Source organism: Pinus tabuliformis, chromosome 2_1 (genome assembly GCF_031772625.1).
Source record: "Pinus tabuliformis cultivar Carrire ecotype Pingquan chromosome 2_1, CPIR1, whole genome shotgun sequence".
Lineage (NCBI taxonomy): Eukaryota > Viridiplantae > Streptophyta > Pinopsida > Pinales > Pinaceae > Pinus > Pinus tabuliformis.
Genome location: NC_142299.1, coordinates 833,956,113 through 833,983,970, shown reverse-complemented (window position 1 = coordinate 833,983,970; position 27,858 = coordinate 833,956,113). Strand labels below are relative to the sequence as shown.

The following is a 27,858-nucleotide window of genomic DNA, read 5'->3' as shown; positions in this document are numbered from 1 at the left end:
ACTGCCTTTATATTAGTTTATTTTTCCTCATATTTGTTGTTAATGATGACCATGTTAAACACAAAAGGCATTCCCTTTTCAAAAGGTTTTTCAAACTTTTATAGTTGTGTTGAAAAACACTATAAAATAATTTTGTTTTCTAATGATATTAAATTCATATTTCAGATTAAGAAGGGGATTGAATAGGAATTTATTTAAATTTTTAGTACTCAATCCAACTCACAATTATCTGATTATTTTCACAATTCTTGGGGTTGAGATGATGGAAGCACTGAACTTGAATGATTCCTCGAAACTGACCTACAATATTTAAAAGTTGAGATGATCCTAAGAAAGAAGAAGAAAAATAACCACAAGGATCATCCTTTTAAAATGTTGTATTTTCTATTTTCCTGACATGGAGGGTGTTCTTTATAATTTTACTATTGAAGATCCAATATCTAAATCATTAGAAATCCAAAATGAAACCCATCATAAAAAACCCATGTTTTGGGCTCCAACTTGTACAAAAAATTTAGATTCAATGCATTCCAAAAAAAATTAATGGGAACAAAGATCATATTGTTCAATCATCAATGTCCATGATTGTCAAAACTAAAGATCTGTGCTTGGATTATCCCTAAAACCTTTAACCAACACCTCTAAAATTTGCTGAGAAAACCCTTGAAATCTGCCAAAAACATCCCTGAAATTTGTCTGAAACATCCTTGAAATCTGTCCGGAACATCTTGGGGACAACTAACAAGTCCCCAAGTCCCCAGTGGGGTCTTCAACAATTTGGGGGGTTTCCTAAAGGCCAAAAGTCCTCAGAATGCAGAGACGCAAGGTACGTGACTATTTTTGGGAGAGACGACTCCCCGTACAACATAGTATTTAATTAATCTTTTATTATTTCGTGAACAATATGAGAAAATATAATGATCAACTTTATCTTAAACCATAAACCTTAAAGTAAATATCATAATAAATCTAATAATTTGATCCATATTACATTTAACCCCAAATGCCATGCTATGTTGACATATGTGTGTCATTACTCTAACCACCACTCTAACCACCTGAAAAAGTAAAAGATAAAACATCAATGTTTACATTTGTGTGTCATTACTCTAACCACCTGAAAAAGAAAAGGATAAAACATCACATTTGATTAACTTGCAGCGATAACAATACAAGCTACAACATCACATGCCTAACTTCACCTTTATAATAACGTGCCTTGGTTTTTCATTAATATTTCTCCGGTTCCTTTACATGAAAAAGTTGTCTTCTTTCATGCCACTTCCACATCTATATCATATAATGTTTTAGTGTTCAAAAGTCTTACAGACTTTAACAAAATTTAGCCTTCTTTATCGTAAGGTTTTCTTGTATTATATAAATATATGTAAATAACACTTTAGCTAACTCCATATTGTTTGAAAATGTAATTCCTACTTGTCTTTGTTGTGATTCTTTCTATATAGAGGAGTCTATTCCTATTCCTTAGGGTTCTTTTAGCTAACTCCATATTTATGTGTGTTTCCATTATCAATCAAGACTACTACATGGTGATGTTTCATAAAACCTCTGATTTTGAGAGTTTGGGGAGAAGAAATACCTACCAAAGCATGGAGCGAGATAATTGGTTCTTTTGGTGTTGCTGGGAGCTCATTGTTCTACTGGTTGTCCTCATCTTCCTCCTCTAGTCCCTGAAAGGATGGGGCTTCCTCAGATGAACTATGATCAATAGCATCAATTTGAAAGAATTTGGGTTCCTTGCATTTATGCCTTGGGGAGTATTTGTCATCATAGTAGTAACACAATCCTTTCTTTCTTCTTTCCACCATTTCTGCTAGTGACACCTTTTGAATCTTAAGTTTTTGGGTAGTGCCCAGAACCTGGGTGGGGCATCCCTTGGCTATGAAATTTGGATGAGGCGACTGGGCTGGTAACACACGTTCCACTTTGCGAGCCGTTGTGCAAGCTTCTAGCATTGTGGGTGGGTGGTGCATCCAGACGCAAGCTTGGATGGCATCTTTGAGACCACTGATAAAACATTCCAAGTAGAATTCATCTTCCAAACCTCTTGTGCGGAAGGCTAATTCCTTAAAGGCTGTAATATAGTCGTGTATTGTGCCTGTCTGTCTGAGCTTAGTAAGATGACCCAAAAAATTGGATTCTCATTCAAAGCGTTCGCAAAGGCATTTTGAGAACGCCTGCCAAGTAATTGGAATTACATAGCATTATTGATGCCACTACCACCATTTCCATGTTTCTTGGTCCAAGTAAAGGCCTCCCACACGTAGCTTAGTCTCATCATCTCTAATGTGATTCAACGTGAAATATTGGTACATTTGTGATAGCCATATTGTCGAATTAGAGCCATAAAATTTGTACATGTCCAGCTTGGGTGGTCGAGGGTGGGAATTTTGGTGGTTTCCATGGAAGTGAAGAGAATTATTAGATTCTCCTTCATGGTCTTTATTAAAAGCATATGCCTATGATTGTACCATCGACTTGCCCTTTGTGAATGTGTCATTCAATGTCTAGATCTACCTCTATAATTCCTCCAAGTTGTTTTCAAGGGATTCCATATTCTCATTGGCCATAGCTTGAGCTCTAGTTTCTACCATACACAAATCCGGTTCACTTATCGTTACTGTGAAAAAATTTGGGACCGCCTGAAAATTGAAGTTGACAAGTGAATGGTACCACCTCGCTCAGCTCGTCGTCCTGATTCTTATGGGCTAAGTCTCTTATAACCACCCCAGGAGGGCCTCAGATTTATTTATTTTTATTTTGTTTATACTCCGAAAGGATTTTTACTCCCCGCTTATCAATACTATAGTAGCCAATTCCTGGAAAAGTTAATCCTACCCAACGTCCTGCGAGAATCACCCCAAGGTATGGGAACCACAAGCCTCCCTGCACAAATGGTCAGATCTGTTTGTGAAACCCTCAACTGCAGAGTGTGAGTAGGAATGCGGCAACGACCGAACCCCCTGCTAGATCTAAATGGTATTCTGGTGGATCTGATTGTTGCGGTGGCGCAGAACCCAACCTGCTAAATCTGATCTAGCAAAGAAGATGATGGGTGATCTTCAGAGAGACAAGGGAACTATGGTCTCAAGGAGTGTCAGGTTCTCCAGATCGAAATATATATAAGGGTCCAATAGTAGTACTTGGCCCAATCTTTCAGGGCACTAACTAAGGAGGATGAATCGTACCCTTAGCCGAACTACCCCACTACACTATCATATGCGTGAGTAATCTCCCCGAGTGTTATTCTCATTGTACTATAGCAGCAAGACAACCGACGTTTTATCTACGGCGAGGTTTTAGGTGAGCCTACGGGGCTTCTGATATACCTAGAGGGTACGTGGAAGATAGTCTATGTGCGGTTCTATCTAATGCGCTACTATTTGAAGGGGTACCCACAGGGGTTACAAGGGAGTCCAACAAGCGTGACCACTTCTTGTATTTCCTACGTGCATGCCTCCCCAAATTCGTAGGTTTATGCGCTCAATGACAGACCCGATGGTTTAAAGACGCTGGAACATGTCTCTAGTAAAAAAAAAATCTGCTACAAATGCAGATACCACTGGCCCAGGAAAGTGCTCTGTTACCACTTGTTATGCTCTTGACCTACGAGAAGATGCTAGAATATCAAATATGCAAAGAAATACAACCCAGAACATAGAACAAAATGAGAAATAACAACATGTATTTTATTATTTAGAGATGAAAGCAATGTTCACTTGCCTCTTCGAGGGGGCAACCTCCAATATAGTAGGGCTCGATTATAGGAATAAGACACGACCTCCTCAATGGGGAATCTCTATCCTTTATATAGGATTCATACATGCAATACCATGGTTCTATTAATACCATCTATCTAATACCATGGCCCATTTGCAACTAACTATGGTCCCTTTCTTTTAATGTGGGTCAACCACTTACAATTATTAATATGGGCTTTATTGACTCTTTAACTAACTATAACTATGACTCGAGCCTATTACATAAATAAGGGGGTTAGGGTTGGACCGTAACACTTTGCAAGGTATACTGAAATATTTATACATAGTTCTCTAAACTCTCATCATCAAATTGAGAGATTTTAAATATTTCCTCTTTGATGTCCCTAGGATTACAATAATCTTAGTAAGTATTTAAAAATTTAATCTTCATATCATCCCAATATTGTATAGAATTTTCCCCTAATTCCATAAGCCAACAAAGAGTGGAGTCTTTTATTGTTGTAGGAAATAGTTTTAACTTTTGAGCATTCGTAGAGTAATCATAACTTAAACAAAGAACATCAAAATCAAATAGGAAAATGAAAAGGTCTTCCTTGGATAGGCCATGAAAGTTCAGGACAACAGAGAGAGGAATATTCTTCATTTGAACTATTGTATGAGGATCTTGGATAGGAAATTCAAAAGTGACAAGGTCTTGTTTCCTTGGTCCATTCCCTTATTTGTCTCCCATATTTTTCCTGTCTTGTAGTTTCATGGGTTTGAATTTTGTTGGATCCTGAAGAACCTTCTAGCTCCTCGTTTAATATATTTCCTTCCCCTATTGGTCCTTCACCTTTCAGTGGTTTCCCTACCACACTACTCTTGAGAAAATTTGCCTTCAAAGGATATCCCTTTTCGCTTGCTGAACAAATAATGTGTGTACCTCCTATTGGACCTCGTGTTGGGGTTTTAAGGGACATCTTCTTTTTCCTACCTATGATGTCTCAAATGCATCTAACATAATAAAATGTAAAAGGCAAAGGGGATCTAGGTTACTGAAAAGGGAAAATATGACCCCTTTGGTTGCTTCTAGCCCTGATATCCTTTGTACTATTTTTGTGAGAAATCTTGACTCCTTGAGTGCCTCCCCAACAACGATGCCAAAAATGACGGTGTTTTTCCTTGTTCTAATATTATTGAGTGCACACAGCCAATTTAATTGTTGATTGGGGCTAGTAAGCTTGGGAAACGCTTAGTGTTATATGCACCAGTGACGATTTTTCCCACTTGTTATGATGGCCTAAAGTGAAATGCACAATCGTTGGTGGTCTCATCGAAGAGATCTATCTATCATTACAATTCAGTTATTTTGCACCTCGATTACCTATCATAATATGTAAGCTCTATGTCGCGAAATATTGACAAGGTAATTATAAATTTTATTTATTCTACAATCCTGAAGCAAATGAATATTTATAACCTCTTAAATGAGAGATAACACTAATCATTTTAAAAAGAAAACCATTATAAAAATAAACCACTAAGAAAAGGAACTTTACATAAAAGAAATATAAAATGAGACATCAACTATTCTAAGTCATGAAGATACATATTCATTGAAACCGAAAGAAACATATGTATTGAATACATCGCATATATGTGTTGAACCTCAAAGGTAACAAAATTATTATAAACAATCCTATGTATATATGGGAATATAACAATATTAACCAATTCATATGCAAACAATACAAAGAAATAAACTATGGCACCAAACCGCACCCTGAGTGGACCTGATTCAAGGCTTGGTCTGTTCCTGTGAACTATTTAACTATTTAACACAGAAAATATACGAGCCTAGAGATGCATACCAGAGCACAAATCAATAGTTGAAGCTTTCATCGATCACACCAATAATTGTCTTAATATTATAAGCACCAAGAGTGAAAATAACAACAATGAAAACGTTCTGCACTATGGGTGCTTGCTCTTATATAAGAGTCGACAATTTCTTAAAGTAAACACACACATAGGTGCTTTCTGCTATGGAAATTGATTGAAGACAAAGATAACAATTAGTTAAATCTAGTCATGGCTCAAATTGACTTTGCCATTTTTGTCCCGAATGGATACAATCTATTGGACAATTTAGCAAGCCTCCAAAATTGAACTTAACGCTTAAAACAAGTCGGTATTCCATGAGCCCATGGATGATTAAAGACCAACATCTCTGTTGTGGTTGTATTCATTATTGTGCTAGTAATAAACTGAAATGGTTATGGCCTGTTGGGATCCAGAGGACATCGTCTATTACTAGACAACATTTTTCTGAAAATAACATCGGTTTTGTAGAATGATTCTTTACATGATCTGGTAACCAAACTGTCACCCCAAAATATTCAGAGATCCAACAAGAATATCATTTTATTTGTTTCAATTTGCAACCATAACCTCTGGTATTACAACTTGCGCCCAACTAATATATGACTATATTAAGAGAATATCCATTTGGCAGATAAATATATCTATGAATTCATCCACCTAACATTCAACTGTGTTTATGTATATCCTGCAGAATTGGTCAAAATGGCAGTGTACAAAAAACTCACAAATATTACACTATCAGGATATGACCAAACCCTATAAAGCCTGCTTGCAATTTAATTGATAACTCAAACCTCACTTATTGCAAAATATATATATAATTCAACCAAAGACACCTATATATTGTTTTTAATCTAGTTATTTAATTTCAGACAAAAGAAACAAGGTATAGAACAAAGAAACACAAATATATCTCTAATGACAAAATGACAAAATTAGACATGGTTAAGGTAAAAATATGGTAAAATGTTTAGGCAAAAATGGTCGTATGGTAGACAAAATGTTGTCAAATGAGGAACCTAATAACATACACTATTTAAATCCAAATATATATGTCTCACAACATTTAATGTCTATATAGCATTTAATGCATTGTTACATAGTATATATTGTTTACTTTTTGTTTTAGGAGTAAGGAACATAGACTATACATATATAAAAAAGGGTGTAGTCAACCTCCATCAAGTAAGAATATTTCTCAACCATTAATTTCTATATATAACAATTTAGTACACAACTACAAAGTATGTATTGTTATGTTAATCACTGTGTTTATTTTGGATTGAGGCTTTGGAAATTTTAATTTAATCGTCATTAATTAATAGGTGGATGATGTAGGGATTTAACCATATGGAATATTTTTAATATTTGTCAAAGATAAAGGGTGAAGATTTATTACAATGGTAATTATATCTATTTTTCTTTTCAATTTAATTTTTTTTTTTATAAAAATAAATTAAATTAAAAATATATATAAATTATCTTAATTGTGAAATGAGTTATAGGTTTTATGGTATTGATAAAACATTATTGCAACAAATCCTATTTACAAGTTAAGAATTTCTATAATTAAAATTTTTATTACTAGTTCTTTTTTAAATATATATATGTTTAATTTATATTTTAATTCTTGTTATAATTAATAGTAATAATGGTTGCACCTAAAAACCCTATCCAATCCAGTATAAATACATCTTAAATCAAAATTTATAAAAAAACAAATCTCTCCCAGATAAAAATCTAAATTTAAAACTTAACAAATATTTACACTGATTTTAATTTAAATAAAATTATAATTTAATTAATTTTAATGACTTTTAATCTTAATAATATAATATATTTTATAAAAGTTTTATATATTAATACTCGTCGATTAATACTCATATAATCATTTTTTTACGATAAAAAAACAAATACCCATGAAACATTCATCTCTTTCACGCGGACGTCATTGCCTCGTAAATCTTTTTCATCGTCTTCCATCATCAATCATTGTCAATAGTAAAATCGCTTACTCAAATGTATTCTGTCTCATTATATTTTTTAATCAAATTTGGAAAATGTTGCCAAAAATTCATGGCTAAAGTTTCCCTACCGCATAGTCTAACGAGGCAGAGGAGTTGCCCTCCTCAGGCAAAATAAATTATTTATTTTCAATGGCGATGAACGTGAAAGTAAAGTTTCAATTTTAAAGTTCTTTTTTAACGATATTTAAAATTTAATTAATTTTTTTATTAAATTATTAAAATGTAAATAAGTTTATTAAATTATATATATTCTATATATAAAAATATATGATTATTTGTATTTTTATTAGTAATTTTTAATACTGAAATTTAAAATTTTCGTCATAATTGTCTTTTTTTTTTTACTAGTATAATATTTTAAAATTATAAACATTTATTAATTATTAAATTTTTGTCATTTTCATTGTGATTTTTACTAATATAATAACTTAAATTTATAAACCTTTATTAATCACTTCATTTTTATAATTAGATTAATTTTTTTGAATTAAAATATTTTATATTATTTTAAAAATTCTGGATTACATAAAAAAAATTGATGCCTTGAGGAAGAAATAATATACAAAGTTCGACCTCTTACCTCACGAAGAAAATATTTTCGAAACTGAAAACATATACACTACAACCATAATAGGTCTAGAACGCACCACATACAAGTCAAACTTTGAAACAAGAGCCAAAGTTACATATGGATGCCTGAAACTCATGCCCGCACTCGGAGTACCATTGGAAAACAAATATAAGTATCAAAGACACCACAAGAGGAGAGACACCAAACTATAGGAAAATAAGACCATCAACCAGCTGGAGGAGAGAACATCGTCGTTGGCCCAACAACTAGCCATTTTCCAAATTCATAAAATTCACGTAACACCATGCACTTATAACCAAAGGCACAATAGAAAAATTCAAAAACTGAAACTAAAAACCATAAGCAAACCTCAGAAACACTCATCCACAACCCAACTATATTGCCGCCATCCATAGAGTTAAAGACCAACAAAAGGCCTTTTGAAGACAAAACCAAAAGCTTTAGGAGAAACCCAAAAGTAGCCACCCACTACAGATGTTCATTGTTCATTGTCTAAGGAGGAAATATCGGTTCAAATGCTTGCACTAGATCCAAGGGGATCCAACTGCTCCCCACCATCTAAGTCACATGCTATGTGACTCTCCACATTCATCAGCGGAGCATCAAGTTTTTCCACCCCAAACCTTAGGTTCCTTAACATTCTCTTCACGTTCTCTAAAGAGGCGAAAATATTATATTTTTCCACCTTCTTATCTCTCAGAATCACACCCAGTAAAGTCTGCATTTGCTAATGGAGCACTACTAAATTTAGAAACTTCTTGCGCCTTTCCTTGGTGTGCGTAGGGTCTCACACCCAAACTGACATATCTTCCAACAATTCTGAGTCCGAGAGAGATTGTCTCTCATCCCCAACTTTTATTTCAAGCTCACAGATCTCCTAATGAGTCTCAGGTGGAATTGCATTGAAATAAATCACCATAGAGTCATGGGTAAAGAGGTTTGCCCAATATTTCCCAACCTAGGATCTATCACCTCCTCCTCTCTTGCTCCTCCCGTCTGCGTTGGAGACAGGGACTCTAATAAGTGACATTTTTGTCAGTTGGAAGAGATTCTCGTTATATTCATGTCCACACTAATGACGAGTGAGGTTAAAAGTACACCAGACAAGTAAATCAACTCACCCCATTCCCATAACCAATCTATAAAATATTTTTGAGTTGAAGCAGGAGTTTGATTTAGGTGTTGAGTGCTATGTGATGGTTTTGTTACTAGTCTGGATATGAGATGGTAACGTACTTTAATTGTTGAATAAATAGGTTCCACTGTGGGGTCTCACATTTTTCTTTGCGGAATATAATCATTAGCTTTTGTGTGTTGAAATAAATTTGTTAGAGGTCTTCACTTTGGGTGAGGCCCATGGAATCCACAAAGCCAAAGTCTCTATTTCATCTTATGTGTATTTGTGCTATCAGTACCAAGTATCTTGCAAGGTCTCCACTTATTTTTGTTTAATGGTAGCTAAACCTTTCAAGTAGATATAAGCTTGCTATTAATTATAAGTATATGATTCGTATGGATTTTTTAGTGTTATATTTCCAAAAGTCAACAAGTTGCAAAAAGAGTTTTTAGTGTTACATTTTCAAAAGTTAACCAATTGCAAAAGCAAGAACTAGAATCAAGTGAGCAAAACCACTGATATTTCCACCACATGATATCTTTCCATTTAATTTTTAAAACTAGACTAATTAAATAAAATTTATTTTTAAAATAAATAACCTATAAAAAAAATTAATGTAATGTAGGTACTTAGGAAAAAAACAAGAATCAAGTGAGCAAACCACTGATATTTCCACCACATGATTCTGGTTGATATAATATCTTACCATTTAATTTTTAAAACTAACTAATTAAATAATATTTATTTTTAAAAATGGTCCAGTGAATTTGGAAGAGAGCGAGAGAGCGTGAGCGGAACTAGGGTTCAGTGAAACCCCATCGACGCCGATGGCTCTGAGAGGAAGACGCACACAGTCTGTTAAGATTCCTCACTGCAGCGTGACAGGGCTGCAGGGTACGAGCAGAAGGTAATGGATCAACCTCAGGGGGGGCGTCAGAGCCCTCCCCTTCACAGAATATGCCTGAGCAAACTGTTATCTTTGGTTCAGTGGACCCGGAAGTCCTGAACAAAGGGAAGCAGCAGCAAAATAGTGAAAAGGAGACAGGACATCTGAACAACAAGGACAGCAAAGCGCAAGAGAGACAAGAAAATCCAGATCCAAGCCCAAAGATCTCCTCATCAACCTGTCGACCAGTGGCCAAAGAACGGCCACGAATAGAGCTGCCTGGCGACATAATAGAAAGGAGGATCGAGTACATGACGGATCATGCCCTCATTGGGAAGTTCATTGGGTTCTGGCCGACTGAAAGAGCTTTATATGGGTGGATCGTGGCGAAATGGAAACCCAAAGGAGATGTTACTCTTCAGCTGGGACCGAAAGGCTTCTTCACCGCAATTTTCTTCTGTCTCGAGGACAAATACAGGGTCCTAACAGAAGGGCCTTACTTTTTTAATGCAGCAGGACTATATCTGAGGGAATGGATTCCAGGATTTAACCCAGATAAAGAAGACCTCACCTGGGCTCCGGTATGGATCAGATTATACTCTCTTCCAGATGAATACTGGGAAGAAGAAATACTCAAGGGCATTGGAAATGGGGTGGGAACATATATCAGAGCAGCCGAAGAAACCCTATCGCGTAAGTATGCTTCCTATGCTCGTATCTGTGTTTTTATTCGCTTAAATGAAGCGCTACCAGAGTCGATCACTCTTGCCCACAGAGACGAAGAATGGATCCAGCCGCTTGACTACGAACACGTGCCCTTCGGGTGCAGGAAGTGCCATGCACTGGGGCATCTATTCAGAGACTGTCCCCTAAACGCCAAAGTCAACCCCCCTGCCTCTTCTGATAACCCGGCCCAAGACGGCTTCACCAAAGTCTCAAACCGGAAGCGCTCGCATAAAAAGCCTCAGAATGGAACCAAACCCCAGTCTAACAGACCCCAAGATCCAGCCTCCAAGAACAGTTTCGACATTCTCGCTAATACCCTTGAGGATCAACCCCTGACCCCTGAGCCCATCCCTTAGCGACCTTCTTCTTCCTCCCACCCGCCTCCCTCTGATCCCCCCTCCAAATCTCACACCCCCATCCTCTCCCCTTCTATCCTACGCAGAAGTCAGAAAGACCCAGTGGAGATTAACAAGAACATGGAAGTGGACGGCAAGGAAGAAGCACCCCAGGATTCAGAAAACAATATAGAAGATAGCAATGAAGTGCAGCAGATGGAAGAAGAGCCAGAGAGTGTAGACCTATATGGTCTGGATATTCTGGAACTGAAACAGGCTTGTAAAAAACGAGCATATGACTCCATATCTGAGCTTCAGCTCGACAAGCTCGAAGTAGTCATCTCAAGAGCCTTCCAGCAACACCAACTCGGAATACAACCAGGTAGTCAGTGGGATGGCAGCCTGCGCCCAAAGGATTCCAAGAAGAGAGGAAGGAAAACAGACCTACAGCGTACCATTGAGGTAGGGAAAATCCTGGTTGATTCAGGCAGATATGCTAAGTTAACAAAGTACTACAGGCCCTCCAACAATAGTTGAACCATGAAGCTTGTATCCTGGAACATAAGAGGGCTCAACAGCCCCGGAAAACTCAGGATGTTAAAAAACATGATCAAAGTGGAAAAGCCGCAGATGTGCTTTCTCCAGGAAACCAAATGTAACAGTTCCACCCTGGGCAACATACTTGCAAAAGCATGGCCAAGCTGTCGTTCGGTAGCTGTAGATGCCATGGGAGCCTCAGGAGGACTAGCCATAGCATGGAACACTCAAGCAGTAACTCTCACAGACTTTCATGCCTCTCATCACCTTATACAGGCAGCCTTTCATATATTGGGCACAAATATTCATGGCAATTTATCTAATGTTTACTTTCCACAAGAAACAGGAAGCAAGATCATGCTCCTGGACACCATAGAAGCTCTCAGCAACAATAGAATACACCCTCTATTGATTGTGGCAGGGGACTTCAATATGATCACCAATAGCGAGGAAAAGATAGGAGGGAGAAGCAGAATGGAGCCGGAAGTCGCTCGCTTTAAGAACTTCATCCAAGATGCGTCTCTAATCGATCTGCCATTCTGCAATGGCACCTTCACCTGGAGCAATCGCAGAGCTGGCAAATCCCAAATCGCTTCCAAATTAGACCGCTTTCTCATCTCTGATAATGCGGTTCACTTAGGGGGAGATATCTCAGCAGAAATCTTGGCACACACCGGGTCGGATCACTGGCCGATTGCCTTACAATGGAGGAGACCAGGAGATTTGACCAAAAGACCATTCCGCTTTGAGGGATTCTGGCTGTCGTACCCTGCATTCAAGGATTTCGTCAAGACCACTTGGGAATCTTTCATTCCCCCAGAAGGCGCAAAAATGTACCAATTTCAACAGAAGCTGAGATTTCTAAAAAATAAACTAAAAATATGGAACAGGGAGACCTTTGGCAACATTTTCAAGGCGCAACAAGAATTGAATCAAGAGCTGTTGAATCTCCACCAAAAGATAATCACAGAAGGGCACACGGAAACTACTCTGGACCAGGAGCGGCTCCTACACAGTCAGCTGGAAGAAAGGAGAAAGCAGGAGGAAATCTACTGGAGGCAAAAATCAAGAGTCCGATGGCTGAAGGAGGGGGAGCGCAACACCAAATTTTTCCACAGAACCACGGTGCAGAGAAGAATGCACAATACTATCCCCTTCATCCAAAATCAGACAGGGGAAAATGTCGAGAAGCATGAGGAAATAGAAGAGGTTCTCCTAAATCACTTCCAACAGGTCCACCGGGAACCAGGAGATGACAGGCAACAGGCTATTGAAAAAATAATCAGAAACGTGCCAAAAATCATCACGGAGGATCACAACGAGCTTCTCATGCGTCCCATTCTTCAGCAGGAAGTAGATGACGCAATGGCCCAGTTTAAAGATGGCAAGGCCCCAGGCCCCGATGGTTTTACCACCACGTTCTTCCATGCCTTTTGGGAAATGATAAAGACGGAGGTTTGGCAGATTGTTGAGGAATCCAGAACCATGCGCTGGCTCCTCCCCTCCCTCAACTCCACTTTTATCACGCTCATTCCCAAAGAGGACAACTCCATCACCCTTGACAAGTTCAGGCCCATCGCTTTATGCAACGTCATCTACAAAGTCATATCAAAAGTCATTGCAAACAAGCTAAAGCCCCTTTTACCTTTGCTCATCTCTCTGGAGCAGTCGGGGTACGTGGAAGGACGACAGATAATGGATGGCATCCTCCTCACGCACGAGATAATCCACTCCCTCAAGCACTCTAAACAAGCAGGTATGATTCTCAAACTGGATCTCTCCAAAGCTTTTGACAAGCTCAGTTGGACTTACATTCATCATATGTTAAAAGCTTTTGGATTTGGCACCATTTGGATTCGCTGGATCATGAGCCTAATCACCTCCACTCACTTCTCTATCTTGGTGAATGGTTTCCCCTCTCATCCTTTCAAGCCTTCCCGGGGTATCTGGCAAGGCGATGCCCTCTCCCCCTTTCTTTTTGTTCTGATGGCTGAAGGTATGGGCAGACACATCAAACATGCCCTCCATTCCAAGCAGCTTAAAGGCATAACGGTCCACAACACCCCTGCCACCTCTCATCAGCAATTTGTTGATGACACCATGCTTTTTGGCTACCCTTCTGCCCAGGAAGCCTCCCGCTTTAAATCTCTCCTCAATGACTTCTCAGAGGCTTCTGGCACCCATGTCAACACCTCCAAGTCACAGATATTCTTCTTTCACACTCCTCCCTTGGTTAAAGCTGTTGTCACCCGCATTCTTGGCTTTCCCTCTGCTACCCTCCCCTCCAAATATCTTGGTGCTCCCCTCACCGCTTCTGCTATCAAGCAACCTGCTTGGAGCGCTCTCTTAGAGAAGCTCGAGACCCGCCTCAAACTCTGGACTTACAGATCTCTAAACCTCGCCAGCCGAGTGGTGCTTATCAAAGCTGTTCTTCAGGCCATGCCTCTCTATCTTTTCTCTATTCTAGCAGCCCCCAAGTGGGTCCTAAAAAGGATAAGAAACATACAGCGTGACTTTCTTTGGGCAGTTCGGCTACAAATCGCAAATGGGCTCTGGTTAAATGGACTTCTGTCTGCATGCCCAAGGACAAGGGTGGCATTGGGCTAAGGGACCCAGAGCATAGCAACTCCATAATGAACGCTAAGATTTGGTGGCACTGGATCACTAACCCAGAAAAGCCATGGGTTAAAATATGGACGGCCAAATACGCCAACAACAGACCTCAAGAAGAGCTCATCAGGTTCATCCCCATTGAAAAAGGGTCGTTAATCTGGACTGCTGCCAAACAGCACTATCATTTAATACAACAGCACAGCTTCTGGGAGATTAGGAATGGCAGCACGGCAAGATTTTGGACAGACGCTTGGAACCAAATGCCTAGGCTCACTGATGTTCTCCCTCCGTACATGATTCTGGACAGGCAGGAGCAGCAACAGGACAAAATCATGAATTTTTGGTTGCAGGTATCGGAGCCCGGTTATAGAAAATGGAGACAGAGTAATCAAATCCTTAGCAGCCCAATCGCACAGGAGACAGAGGCATTAGAGAAGGAGATGAGAAAACGAAGCATAAGGCATCATGAAGATAACGACATTCTTAGATGGGGTTATCAACCCAAAGGTTCCTTCACCACTTCTGAAGCCTACAAGCTGGTATGCAACTTCCCCTCTCCTACAGATCCTCTATGGAGCAAACTCTGGGAACTTGGATCATGGCCAAAAATTTCCTACTTCCTCTGGCTTGTAGGACATAAAATAATCCTCACTTGGGACAAATTGAGGAGAAGAAGCTTCCAAGGCCCCTCTGTATGCTTTCAAGACGAAGAAACCAAGGATAATTTTAGGGGCGAATGTTCGCCCTTTGGCGAAATTAAGGGGTTTTAAATTTTTAGTGGGCGAATATTTTGTATCATAGTACATTTTTACAGATCACCTCAAATAGCCCACCTTATTTTAAGGGAGAGGGTAAAAAAGGTAAATTTAGCCCTTGAAGTTAGGACTTACAACCTTCCATTCGCCCATTTTCAAGAATAGGTTTTATTTAAGTGAATCCATTCGCCCATTTTCAAGAATAGGTTTTATTTAAGTGAATCCTATGGGCCAAATACCATATTTATAAAAGAGGTATGGTAAATTAATAAAAATATAAATAAATGAGAGGTATGGTAAATAAATAAAACATTTTTTATATTTACTCCATAAGTCACCTTATATACATGTAAGGGTGTAAACAAATAAAAATATAAGTAAAGTGGAGGTATGGTAAATAAATAAAACGTCTTTTTATACTTACTCAAAAGGTATGGTAAATAAATAAAAATATAAATAAACTAGACGTATCGTAAATAAATAAAACCTCTTTTTATATTTAGTCCATAACCCTCGTTCTATTTATGAAGGGTTAAGAAAGAGGTTTTATTTAAGTGAATCCTATGGGCCAAATACCATATTTGTAAAAGAGGTATGGTAAATTAATAAAAATATAAATAAAGGAGAGGTATGGTAAACAAATAAAACATTTTTTTATATTTACTCCATAAGTCACCTTATATTTACGACCACTCAAAAAATGGGTTATATTTAGGTGAAACCTATGGCCAAAATACTATGGGACAAATACCACGGACTAGATTGTTATTAATACCATGCAAAAAACCATTATTAACCCTAATATTAGAATTAATAAAAATAAAAATGGCACATGGTATTGACCCATGGTATTCACCAAAATGGAACATGGTATTGACCCAAGGTTTTCACCTGGAATGTAGCCTATTTAAATGGGAGAATTAAACTAGCATGTAGCCTATGCTAAGATTCACTAGGACTTTACAAAGTTTTATTATTTAGTGAAATACTCGCTAAGATCTTACAAGATTTTATAATTGAGTAAAAATTCGCCATGCCTGGTGAGAGATTCGCCAAAAAATTATATATACATATTATATTATTGATAAAATCGCCTTCCATTTTTCCTATATACCATGGAGATTCGCCCATTTATTATATTTATAAATTTAGGGGGGGTTCTTAAAATTTTCCCTGGAAGAAACCCTTCAGCACCTATTAGATAACTGTCCCTTGGCCAACCAACTATGGGAAAAGGTGAGTTTCAGATGCCAAAAAAGAGGTAGAGGGGACAACGACATCATCAATACCATAAGGCAATGGCCAAAAAATCCCTACAATTGTGAGATCCTCAACCACCTGTGGAAAATCATCCTGGGTATAGTCCTATGGAATATATGGAAGGAAAGAAATCAACGCATCTTCAAAAACAAGAGCTCTTCTCTTGAAGAAATTTGGAACAGGATACACCGGAACCTCCAAGAAACTATGCTGCTCCGAACTTGGATGAAGGAGGATCTCCCTTCAGCAGATAATGAGAAAAATATCCTTGAAAATTGGCTTCTGCAGCTGCCACAAGAGGGCCTCAAACCTCGCCCTGCTGATGGCATCACCAAGGACAATAGATGCTGGAAGGCCCCCCCATTTAACTCCTTCAAACTCAACTTTGATGGGGCTTCTAAGGGCAATCCGGGAGCTGCGGGATTCGGAGGAATTCTGAGGAACCATGTTGGCACCCCCTACAGATCTACTTTGGAAACATGGGGTGGGACACCAACAACTCCGCTGAACTAGAGGGCCTCTGGCAAGGTCTCTTACTAGCGGAAAAACTCAGTCTCCATCCCCTGATTGTGGAAGGGGACTCCCAGCTTATCATCAACATGGCCACTCACATCCAGCAGGGCTCCCAAGCCAGGAAAATTGCCACTAGCTGGAGATTAGAAGCCAGGCTAAACACCATGGAACAGTATCTTCGCAATAACAGAGCCGTCTCCTTTAATCACATAAGAAGAGAGGGCAATCAGATAGCTGATCTCTTGGCCAACATAGGGGTAGAAAATAACCAGGTCCTTCTCTCAGGATCCTTGGACATCATACAAAATCACCCCCAAGCCCAGGATTGTAAAAACCTCATCCAAAAAGATGCAGACTCCCCGGATGCGGGTGTTCGCACGGCAGAGGAACGGAGGCCACATGGCCTACATGTGATGCCCCGTGGTGATTTAAGGAGGGAAGACCAGAGCGCCGCCGAGGTATTTAGTACTGAGGCCTTAACTTAGGGCTGTTAATGAATTCGAATGTGAACTGGAACGGCTGCAGAGCGCATTTATGGCGCCCAAGGATCGAGAGAATGTCGAATTGGTTAAATGCAAGTTGGGCATGGGGACGAGCCATTCTCAGGGTGAGAGGCTCGTTGCGCAGGTTGGTTTTGGCAATTGTTTCTGTTGGGCAGTTGCTGTGGTTACTACAGGCATTGAGGCTGAAGATTTTCCCTCGCCTGTCCTCCCTGGTGACAGAGCTGAGGGTTCCTTTGGGTTACTGCCAAGCATTCTTCGCTGTGTGGGGAGAAGATTTGAGCAGGGGCCTCCAGCCTTCGAAGCTCTGTTCTTCGCTGCCAGCCCATCTGCCAAAATGGTTAAGCCAAGAGAATGAATGCTGTGTAGGCGTGGCTCCGGTCGAGGGAGCTCCTCACGCCCTCCAGCAGCGGATTTACACCACCATTGCTGCTGTTGCTACTGTCACCGAAGGGTTGGGGCTGCCCACCTGCAGGCGTCTCAATTCATGGACGCGGGTAGCCCCAATTCAAATCCACCTTCCCTTCCAGCATTCGGCACTGCGGTGTTCACTCTGGGGAGCATCAGTGCGCACCTTTCAGTCCTATTTGTTAAGGAATCCAAGGATTATGAAGTTGGTGAGGGCAGCCAAGCACCGTTTTATGATGAACCTTCGGCAACTGAGGAGGAACGAGAGGGAGCAGCTCCGGAGCAGGCACCTGCCCAGAACCAGAAGATGGAAGAGTCCTCCTCCAAGAACGCTGCAGAGAAAGCAGGGGAAGACGTCTCTGAGGAATACGGATGGGTTCCAATCATTGAGGAGAAGCCCGAGGATTAGCATTCAGGGGCAGACGGCGTCGATCATCTTTTGGTTCAGGTTTTGTTCAAGTCTTCTGTCTAGTCCGTGCTCTGTGTCTGGTTAAGTCACATGTTTAAGTCTGAGTCGTTAAAAGTTTATGTCCAGGTCTCTACATACTCTGCTTTAGTAAATGGGTCGCCCCTGCGAGGGCAGTTTTTGATTAAAAGCTCCTGCGAGAGTGTTTATGATCTGAAATGAGAATTACACAGTGTTTTGATGTACTGGGTGCAACCCCGGAGGGAAACGCTGCCCCTGTAAGGGCTATTTGGGTGTTGCAAGGAGCCAACCCACAGTGCCACAGTTGGCTTGGGGTAACTTGCTTTTATGACTGTAATGTTTACTTGTACATAATATAATACATTAGCATAGTTTCACTGAGAAAAAAAAATATTTATTTTTAAAATGAATAACCTATACAAAAAAATGTAGGTACTTAGAAGAAAACAAGAAACTAATCGAGAAGAAAACCTCACAAAGATTATAATACAAACAACGTGGATCAAATACTTTTCAATATGGAAAATTCTTATGTTCCCTCGTACCGATGCAAGCGATGACATAAGTGCTCAGAAAACGATGTTTCAAGCAACAAGGAAAAAACAAGTTCTTGAAATATCTTAGAATAATTTAGCTCAGCACATATATCCACACGCAAGTTAATATTTTAGTATATAAGGAATCATATATCCATAAGGAATCATAATTAAAATTTGGAAATGTTCGGTGAAGAACATAATTTTATAATATATTATTTAATAATTATGACTTAATTTTTTTTGTATACAAAAAATGGCATGATAATATTATAATTGGCTGGTTAACAAATACCATATAATAGTTCAGCTCAAAACATATATTTATACAAAACTAAATTTTCAAGTATATAAAGAAATTGTATGACATAATATTGCAATTCGATAATTAAAATTTAGTGATTTTAATATATATTTATTGTGTTGAAAATGAATTTGATTAAAAAAGTATTTCAAAATAGCTTAAATTTACGAGAGAGATTACAACTATAATATCTTTTATTTTTATTTTTATTGAGGAATCTGATTAAGTCTACACCAATTTTTATTGAGGAATTTGATTAAGTCTACACCCAGATTGCAACGGGAAAACCAAGGAGTAATTAGATTCAATATGGAGGCAGAACACTGTCTTCTATGATCATATATGGAGTTACAAAATTGAATCTTAGGATACTACCTTGGACGAACATTTTGCAGAAAGAACTACAACCATGAACTCTATAAAATTAACCACAAAACACAATACATTTGCAGAAATAAGACCTATATCTTCTATGGGATATCAAAAGCAAGTTGAACCTATGGAGGCATGAGGATCTTTCCTCCTCCTTGCATAAATACCAATATTTCACTCCTCGGTTGCATCTCGAAACATCTTCATATTGATTGATTTGAGCCAGTATCGCTTGAATGCTACACCGGGTTTTGCAATCTGCCACGCTTCTGCGATCAAGTTTAACAATAACCAAATGACATTTCACAATCCGTAACTCTTCCAAGTGAGCACATATTTAAAGGATTGGTGTAGAAAAAATTAGGTTATGTCTGGGCTAAGAACGACTGTGCATGTCCTACGATCCAGTTATCTATCACCTTGTTGAGTGTGGTGACAACATTGCGACGACATCTCTCTGCCCCAAATTTATGAGAAGTAAAGGAATACATTGAGTTCACCCTTGGGAGGCACTTCATTTGCTCTACTTGGAACCTTATTTCATCCATCCACTTGAAATAATAAGATTTTTTTTTCATATGGAGGGATGTCATGATATAGGCTGCATCCCCTCTAATCCATTGATTTCATATTGCTCTGCTTCTGGCTAGCAAACCTTGTTTGCTTGAGCATATACTTCCATGTTTTGATGCCAAAGAATATGATAATATGATTTATGGGCAAAGGATTCCAAAGTGATTCTAATTATGCAAAGAAGGAGTGACAATTGAATATTGGAAAGGAGAGATCCTTTGAGGAGAAGCCTAATTACATTTTGTAGACAGACATAGTGTGTATGCATATAGGGTCAAATTGTAACATGACGATATAAGTAGTGAGCTGAAAGTATCAAGAAGGTCCATAGAAATGTCAAGAAACCTTAAAGAAGAAACAAAAAATGATGAAAAGGACAAATGAGAATTATGAATGACTAGGGCATGTCTTTTCTCTTTTACTTTTCAGGATTTGGTTCGACTAGAACCAAAGCCAATTCTTGTCCTACATGAGGGACATCTTTCTCAAAATCAGAACTTTCTGAGACATGAGCTCTTTTTGAGCCCATGATTCCATCTTGTATCAAAGAGTCCACTAGATCCTTTTCTTATTGATGTGCAAATACCAGATTCTAGTTGTACCATAGTGAACTCCACTTGTACATCTCCCTGATAGTTTATGTCTTTCATTTCTTCCTAATCAATATGAATTTATTTTTTGTTATCTCCTTCATCCTCAGAAGAATATTGCTCTGAGAACTGCCATCCTTTTGGTTTGTTAGCTTGCCTCTTCTTCTTCTTGGGAATCTTCCTTGCCTTTCGACATGTTTGTTGAAGATGTCTAGTCTGAAAACATACATGATATCTAAATGTTGTGTTCTCATAGTATATAACTTGTGACCAAAGGAAGTTTTGATGTTTTAGATGTATATGTTCCATAAGTCCTTTGTTGAGATAAATCTCCACACATATTCTGGTAAATGTGAAGATAACATATTTTGTTTTTTACTTATCCAACTTTTTAAATTTACCCAAAGTATTTCCTATGTATTCAAGGACTATGTGGTGCCAAAAATGATGGGGAAGGTTTGGGAGCCTAACCGAAACTGACATAGTAGTGACTACCATAGAGTTGGCACCAAACTCAGGGAACCAAGGCACCATGAATAGCTTGAATTTACCCTAAAACCAAGGTCATGCATTAAGAGCATAATATAAATCCTTTTGTGTTTCAAACTGCACTATGAAGAAAGCTTTTGAGCATAAAAATATTTCAAAGTCCAAAGTCCATGTGGAGGAAATCCACTAAATTAATGCTTCGGGTTTTGGAAAAAAACCATTAAATTTGCAGGTGACAGCTTTAGATTGTAAAGAAGAGAATAAGGAATTAACCTCAGGACTGTTTATTTCCATAGATGGAGCTTTTTCAATTTGTTCAACAATATAGGGCCTCGATAATTTTTGGATATACTTTGAAGAGGATGGAACCTTCCTTTGGGTAGCTTCCTTGAAAGAAACATGAGCTTTATTAGGTAGTTTTGTAGCAAGGGCACCCTCACAGTCTTGTGTTTAAAATAATGGTTGAATTTTTAGAGATGTTACAATCATGGAGCTGCAAGTTTGATCAAACCTTCCCTTCAAATTGTAGGTTTTGGAAACAAAAAGATATACCCCATATAGTTTCAATGGCGTGCTTTAGAGAGCATGTGGAGATAGATATTTTAATCGAAAAAAGTTTAGTTTTCCCACTAATATCCATAATGAAGATTTGGAACTTCTAACTTTGTTCCTTCACTAACTAAGCGGAAGAAACGATACCTCCAATGAGCAGAGTCCCAATGATGGCCAAGAGCATAACTAGCTATGAACCCAAATTCCCTCTAGGCTTGGTGACAGAGCATAAACCATATAAAATTAGAAAGCAGTAACTAAAATACAATTTATGAGAAATGGAAAGTGGAGTACCAAAAATGATTTGCCCCACAACAATGTCAACATGAAATGGCCAATAGAGACGTCAATTGTTGATCTTGGTATGCAACATTTGCATTCATGACCAAATTTAGAGGAGCTTTGAGCTATAGGGGCATTTTTTGAGAAGAACTCATTAATTTACTGAATCCCTTGTGAAATTGTAAGAGATATGAGCCTCAATTCTCCCCGCAACAATAAGTGACAAATTCCAACAATAAAAGATAGAGGGTACTTAATAAATCCAACCCTAGGGATTTCATAAGCATCTAAGGAAGAAACTTGCTCGATGGCGGAAACCTGGAACAAAATGTGGCGTTGTGACAAAACCCTATTTTCACAATCACCATTCTTTTTCTCCCCATATAAAATATTTTAGTTGTGAAATAAGTTATGTATTTATGAGTATATGGTATTCAAAAGACATATTATAGCAATAAAACCTATTTACACTTAAGAATATCTTTAACAAAGTGGGAGAAAATCTCCATAATTAAGAATTTTGTTACAAGTTTTTTAAATATATGTATGTTTAACTTATATATTAATTCTTTTCATAATTAATAATAATAATTGCATCAAGAAGCCCTATACAATCCAACATAGATCCATCCTAAACCAACATCTACTTGGCACTGAGAAATCAAATCTCTCTAGATGCAAACCTCTTTTCGAATCTAAAATTTACAGTTCAAAGATTTGATTCCTCTTTAGCACTTGGAAGATATGAAATTAAAATAAATTTATACTAATTTAACATAAATTTCTAATTTTATTATTTTTAATCTTAACCCTATAAAATATTTGATAAAATATTGATACTCATTAAACACATTCGTGACATATTTCATCTCCTTATATATATAGATAAAAACAAATTTAATAACATCCGTTTCCTAAGAGTTCATAAGTTGGTATAACGCGCACTGATAATCTTACTAGTACTTTCACTAACGATATCATATCCACTTTCCTGCGAAAGTCATTGCGTTGTAGATCTTTTTCCTCCTCTTACAGACTTTGACCATATTTCCATCTTAAGGGTGATGGAAATATTTTTTTTTGAAAAGTACGATAATGAAAATAAAAGTTTTTGAAAGGTACGAGATGTATTTATATTAAAAAAAGAAATTTAAAGTTTTTTTTTATAGATACTAAGTGTAATTTTGAAATTTAATTAAATTCATAGATACTAAGTGTAATTTTGAAATTTAATTAAATATATATATATATATTTTTTTGTTAAATTATAAATTTATTAATTTTTTTTATATTTTTTTAGATAAGAATTTACGATTTTCTTTTCTCAATTTATTTATAATTATATTAAAATAATATTTTAAATTTATAAATATTTATCAATTAAAGGATTAGTATAATTAAAATAATTAAATAACGTTTAATTTTGAAATGAATAACATATAAAAAGACTATGGAGACTTTTAAAAACAAGAAACTAGAAACTATAGAGAAGAAAATCTCAGAAAGATTATAATACAATATTACAAACAAGTAGTCCATCAGTGAGATACTTCACCATACGTAGGATTATTATGCTCCATCATACACATGCAAGCGACAGCAAAAGAGCTCAGATTTTAACCTGAAACACGAAGTTGGTATTATATTATAACCCTAGAGAACAGATTTTACGTTTTGGCCGAGACCAGTTATTGAAAAACATGGAGAAAAAATAGCCTTCCTACTTTTTCCTTTACACGTCCCCATGCTAGAGTGTGCAGATCGAATTTTCCAATCCAATAAACTCAGGAAGGCTATCAATCCAACAAATCCACTAAAAACCCTAGCATCCTGTACGGGGTTATAATTTTACAGGCACATAGAACTTTAGTACAACTTTACAGACACACACAGAGCTTTACTACAAAGCACACAGACACCACAGAATGTAGTACAACAGTTGTCCTAAGATGAAGCACAGGAAAGTTTCTAGAGCAGGACTTGTTTGTTGAATATCCAACTAAAACCACACCTTCGAACTTGTTTTGCCCTTTCTTGAGCTCGCTCTTCTACCTTTCTTATACGAGGTGCCAACTTGCATACATAATCCTGAGCCTGCCTTCCCTTACCAGAAAGACCACCTATTTTCTTCACATTCCATCTCTCAACCAAGAATTCCAAGATGTCAGCATAGTCCCCTGCTGTGTAAACTCCTAGTCTCTGAGCAACAGAAGAAAAGTGGTCAAACAGATTAACATCCTGCCCATCATACATCATATGGGCAGGCATTATAACATTTTTGCGCATCAAATCTTCAAAAGCTGGCATTGTGGTGTCAGGATCAATCTCAAACAACTTTTCAATAATCTTTGCGTATGCAGTCTCATGGCGCTTCTCGTCAGCAGCAATAGTTCCACATATTTGGGCCAGTTTCAAGTCACCATATCCTTTAGCAAATCTTGCAGTGTTGCCATGTGATATGAATGTTGCTCTTTCTTGGAAGGAAGTGTACATGAATCCAAGATAGGGACTATTTTCTGTGCCTGGATACTGAACAGTCAAAAAAGCTCAAGTTAGAAATTCTCATTCAAGAACTAAAATACCCTGCAGAAAGCTTCCAGCATGCAAAATGTCCATTAAACAAATCGAGTGGAATCCCACATCTTGTTGCTACCAAGAGTAAACATAATAAAATACGTTGACAAAATGCTTGCAAGGTAAGGACACTGTACCATTCCAAACCCCATAAGATACTGGATGGTTTTTTCAATCTGCCTCATGTTCACTCTGCCAGACAAGTAAAGATATTTATGAAGGAGATCGCCATGTCTATTCTCCTCTGCTGTCCACATACGTGTCCATGTTGCCCATGAAGTGAGACTGGCACCAGTTTCATCTCTTACACCATCATATGAGTTAACCTGAGTCTGATAAGTAGGCAATGCTTCTTCAGTAATCATGTTTCCCACTAGACAAACTAAATAGTCATCTGGTAATTCATTGCATCGCTCCCGCAACTCTATAAGTTGGTCAATGAAGCCCTCAGAAGAAGGATCAGGCAAAAAATCTTGTGGTTGCCAAGAATTTTCAACAGGCTTTAAATGAATCAGTATATTTTTCTCTGCCCACTCCTCCAGAGATTTAAAGATCTCAACCTTCTCAGGTGGCATGGAATGGGCCACCTGCTGGCCAGGTTCATGTGGTTGGAAATGGATTCTGATCTTTTCTTCATGTGGTTGGAAGTGGATTTTGATCTTTTCAACTTCCCTGAAAGGTGATATCAGAAATTTATCAGAATCAAATACATATTTAGGGAATCAAATGCAAATGCTCTGCAAAATAACAAATAACAAATGAAGTGTTAGAAGTTAAAATATGGATCACTGAGAGACAAAATCTACTTATGACTACATGACCAAACATGTGATTAACAATGGATGTGCACTTTGATTCATGGAAACTCTGAAATTCCAGAAACTAATCTGCTAATACGTTATAATAGCTAGCAATGTAAGTGAAAAGGCTAGAAGGAAACTAGCAATGTAAGTGAAAAGGTTGGAAGAAAATTTGGCATACTGTTTGCCATAACACTGGATACCAAGGATCCTAGCCAAGATCAAATGTTAAGCTGATCATCTCAAAACAAAAATGTAAACTCTATAAAACGGGAACATTTATTTTAAACCCATAAATATGTTAAGCTGATCATCTCAAAACAAAAATGTAAACTCTATAAAACGGGAACATTTATTTTAAACCCATAAATATGCTGATGGGTAGCGGTTAAATTTGATGGGTATTTACCAAAACACAAAATTCATAATACCAACAAAATATTTTTATACTTGCAACAAAAAAAAAATAATAAAGAAACATACAATACATGATTTTTTCAAGTAATTTCCACATTTAAATTTGATTATTAATTTTAGCATTACTAAAATCTACAATGGTGTATATATTCTAGCAGATTTAAACCTATAACTTCGCACAAAGAAACTTAGATTTAAACCTATAACTTCGTACAAAGAAACCTATGAAATAAACATTTACCTTGGTATCCAGAAAGACATGAAACAAATGAAAAGAACGCAATAATCAACATTTAAATACAACTCCCCCAATAGAAAAATTCCAAATAATAAAACCTTTCTGTAACACATTAAAATTCAATACAACAAAAAGGCGACCTTGGGGTCATGGAAACCATGTGCAATCTGGCCAAATTAGAGCGCAGGGCCGAAGAACGAAGCTTGGCGCCCTGGAACAATGGTGAAGGCGCAGAGAATGGTGTGCATTTTGCAACATAAACAGCAGACGCCATGTCTTTCTGGTGAGCAGAAGTGAAATGCGGTTCAACTCGCGACTGCAAAGGAAGCTAAAATATAGACGAAAGAAAAACTCCACCTGCAGTACCACGTGGCTGACCACTACCACTTCAACTAATTACTGACAAAAGAGCAACTCCAGAACCTGCTCTGTAGCTACCACTGTTATCGGGACTTACAACAATTACTCATTCAGTTATTGTTCATCAATCAAATCCCACGCCTATTGCCAACAAGTCTCTTTGACCACCTTTTGTGCTGGCTGCAACCCACGATTGCCTGGTCAGTTTTCTGTCAATTCTCGTGGCATCCTGAGTTGCAGAGGGAAAAATCATTAACTCCAGAACCTGCTCTGTCTCTTCCTCCGTTATCGGGGCTGACCACAATTACTTATTGGTGATCAAGCAAATCCCAGGTGCCCAAGCTGGCCTTTGCGTGCGGCATCTTTTGTGCTGGTCGGCGTCCTCAGTCGTGGAGGGAAGAAATATATTATTATTATGAAATCAGTGAATCACGTTCCACGCCAACAAATGTCTTAATTATTATGAAATCAGTGAATCACGTACATGCCAACAAATGTCTTATAAATTACCTAATCGCCATGGTAGGAACGAAGGTCCATTTCCACTACCCAGGTGAGTTAAAGTCGATTGTAGATTCCCTGATAGCCCGCTTTGTCTCTCCCTCTGTTACCGGGCTGACGACAATTACTTATAAAATTATTCCTCAGTCAAATACCAGCATGGCCTTTGCGTGGGGCATCCTTTGTGCTCGCTGGCGTCCTCAGTTGTGGAGGGACGAATTATATTATTATTATGAAATCACGTTCCATGCCAACAAATATCTTATAATTACGTAGTTGTCCTGCTAAGAGCGACGGTTCATTCATGGCGTTTACAAACCAAAATTCATGGCATTTATTTCGTACTAATGATCCGGTTACTTTGGAACTAGTTGGAAATTTCTTTAATAAGTCAGTAATTCCATTGGGGACTATAAGGCCGTCCCTCAAAAAATTGTAGGGTACTTTTTAAGTGGAGTTTAGGACTTCCTCCAATATTATGACCATAAAACTTAAAAAAAATTAATTTGAAAATTTAAAAAAAATTAATTAAAAATTTAATTTGAAAACCTAAATTCTAAATTAGAAAAATAAAAAAACAAATGTTGAAACTTAAACCCTATAGCAAAATAAATTTATCCATTAAACTAAACCTATAACATACTAACAGACTACATTACATTACACAATGGGGACCAAGGTAAACACTATTACGCAGACATAATCGCTAAGGTAAACACAAGTTGTGAAGGTTGCACGTAATTATTGAGCTGAGTGAAGGTTGCGGGCAAACAGAGGTTGTGAGGGTTGCAGGTAAGAGTCTAGTGAAATCTAAGATGGAGGTTGTGAGGGTTGCAGGTAACGCTAAACAAAGAACTCCACATAACAACAAAGGTAAATAGAGTTGAGAGAAACTTGAGTGAAGGTTGTAGGTGAAGTAAGAGAGTTAAGCAATAGAGCTAAGTCTCACGTTTTTAGTTTTAGATTTA

The 27,858-nt window shown here is 37.7% G+C and overlaps 1 protein-coding gene across 2 annotated transcripts; it reads right to left on the bottom strand.

Moving 5' to 3' along the window:
• Window positions 1–23,634: 23,634 nt before the first annotated feature.
• LOC149203232 (stearoyl-[acyl-carrier-protein] 9-desaturase, chloroplastic-like) lies at window positions 23,635–26,417 on the bottom strand. 2 transcript variants are annotated; one of them, XM_089400155.1, is made up of 3 exons: window positions 26,170–26,417; window positions 24,712–25,246; window positions 23,635–24,529 (listed from the first exon to the last, which is right to left on the bottom strand). In XM_089400155.1, exons 1-3 carry the CDS (start codon window positions 26,301–26,303, stop codon window positions 23,969–23,971), a joined length of 1,230 nt encoding a protein of 409 aa, XP_089256281.1. In that variant the 5' UTR covers window positions 26,304–26,417; the 3' UTR covers window positions 23,635–23,968. The 2 variants fall into 2 exon arrangements, with proteins under 2 accessions (XP_089256281.1, XP_089256282.1); XM_089400156.1 differs by lacking the exon at window positions 26,170–26,417 and having other exon boundaries at window positions 23,636–24,529; window positions 24,712–25,186.
• Window positions 26,418–27,858: the final 1,441 nt, after the last annotated feature.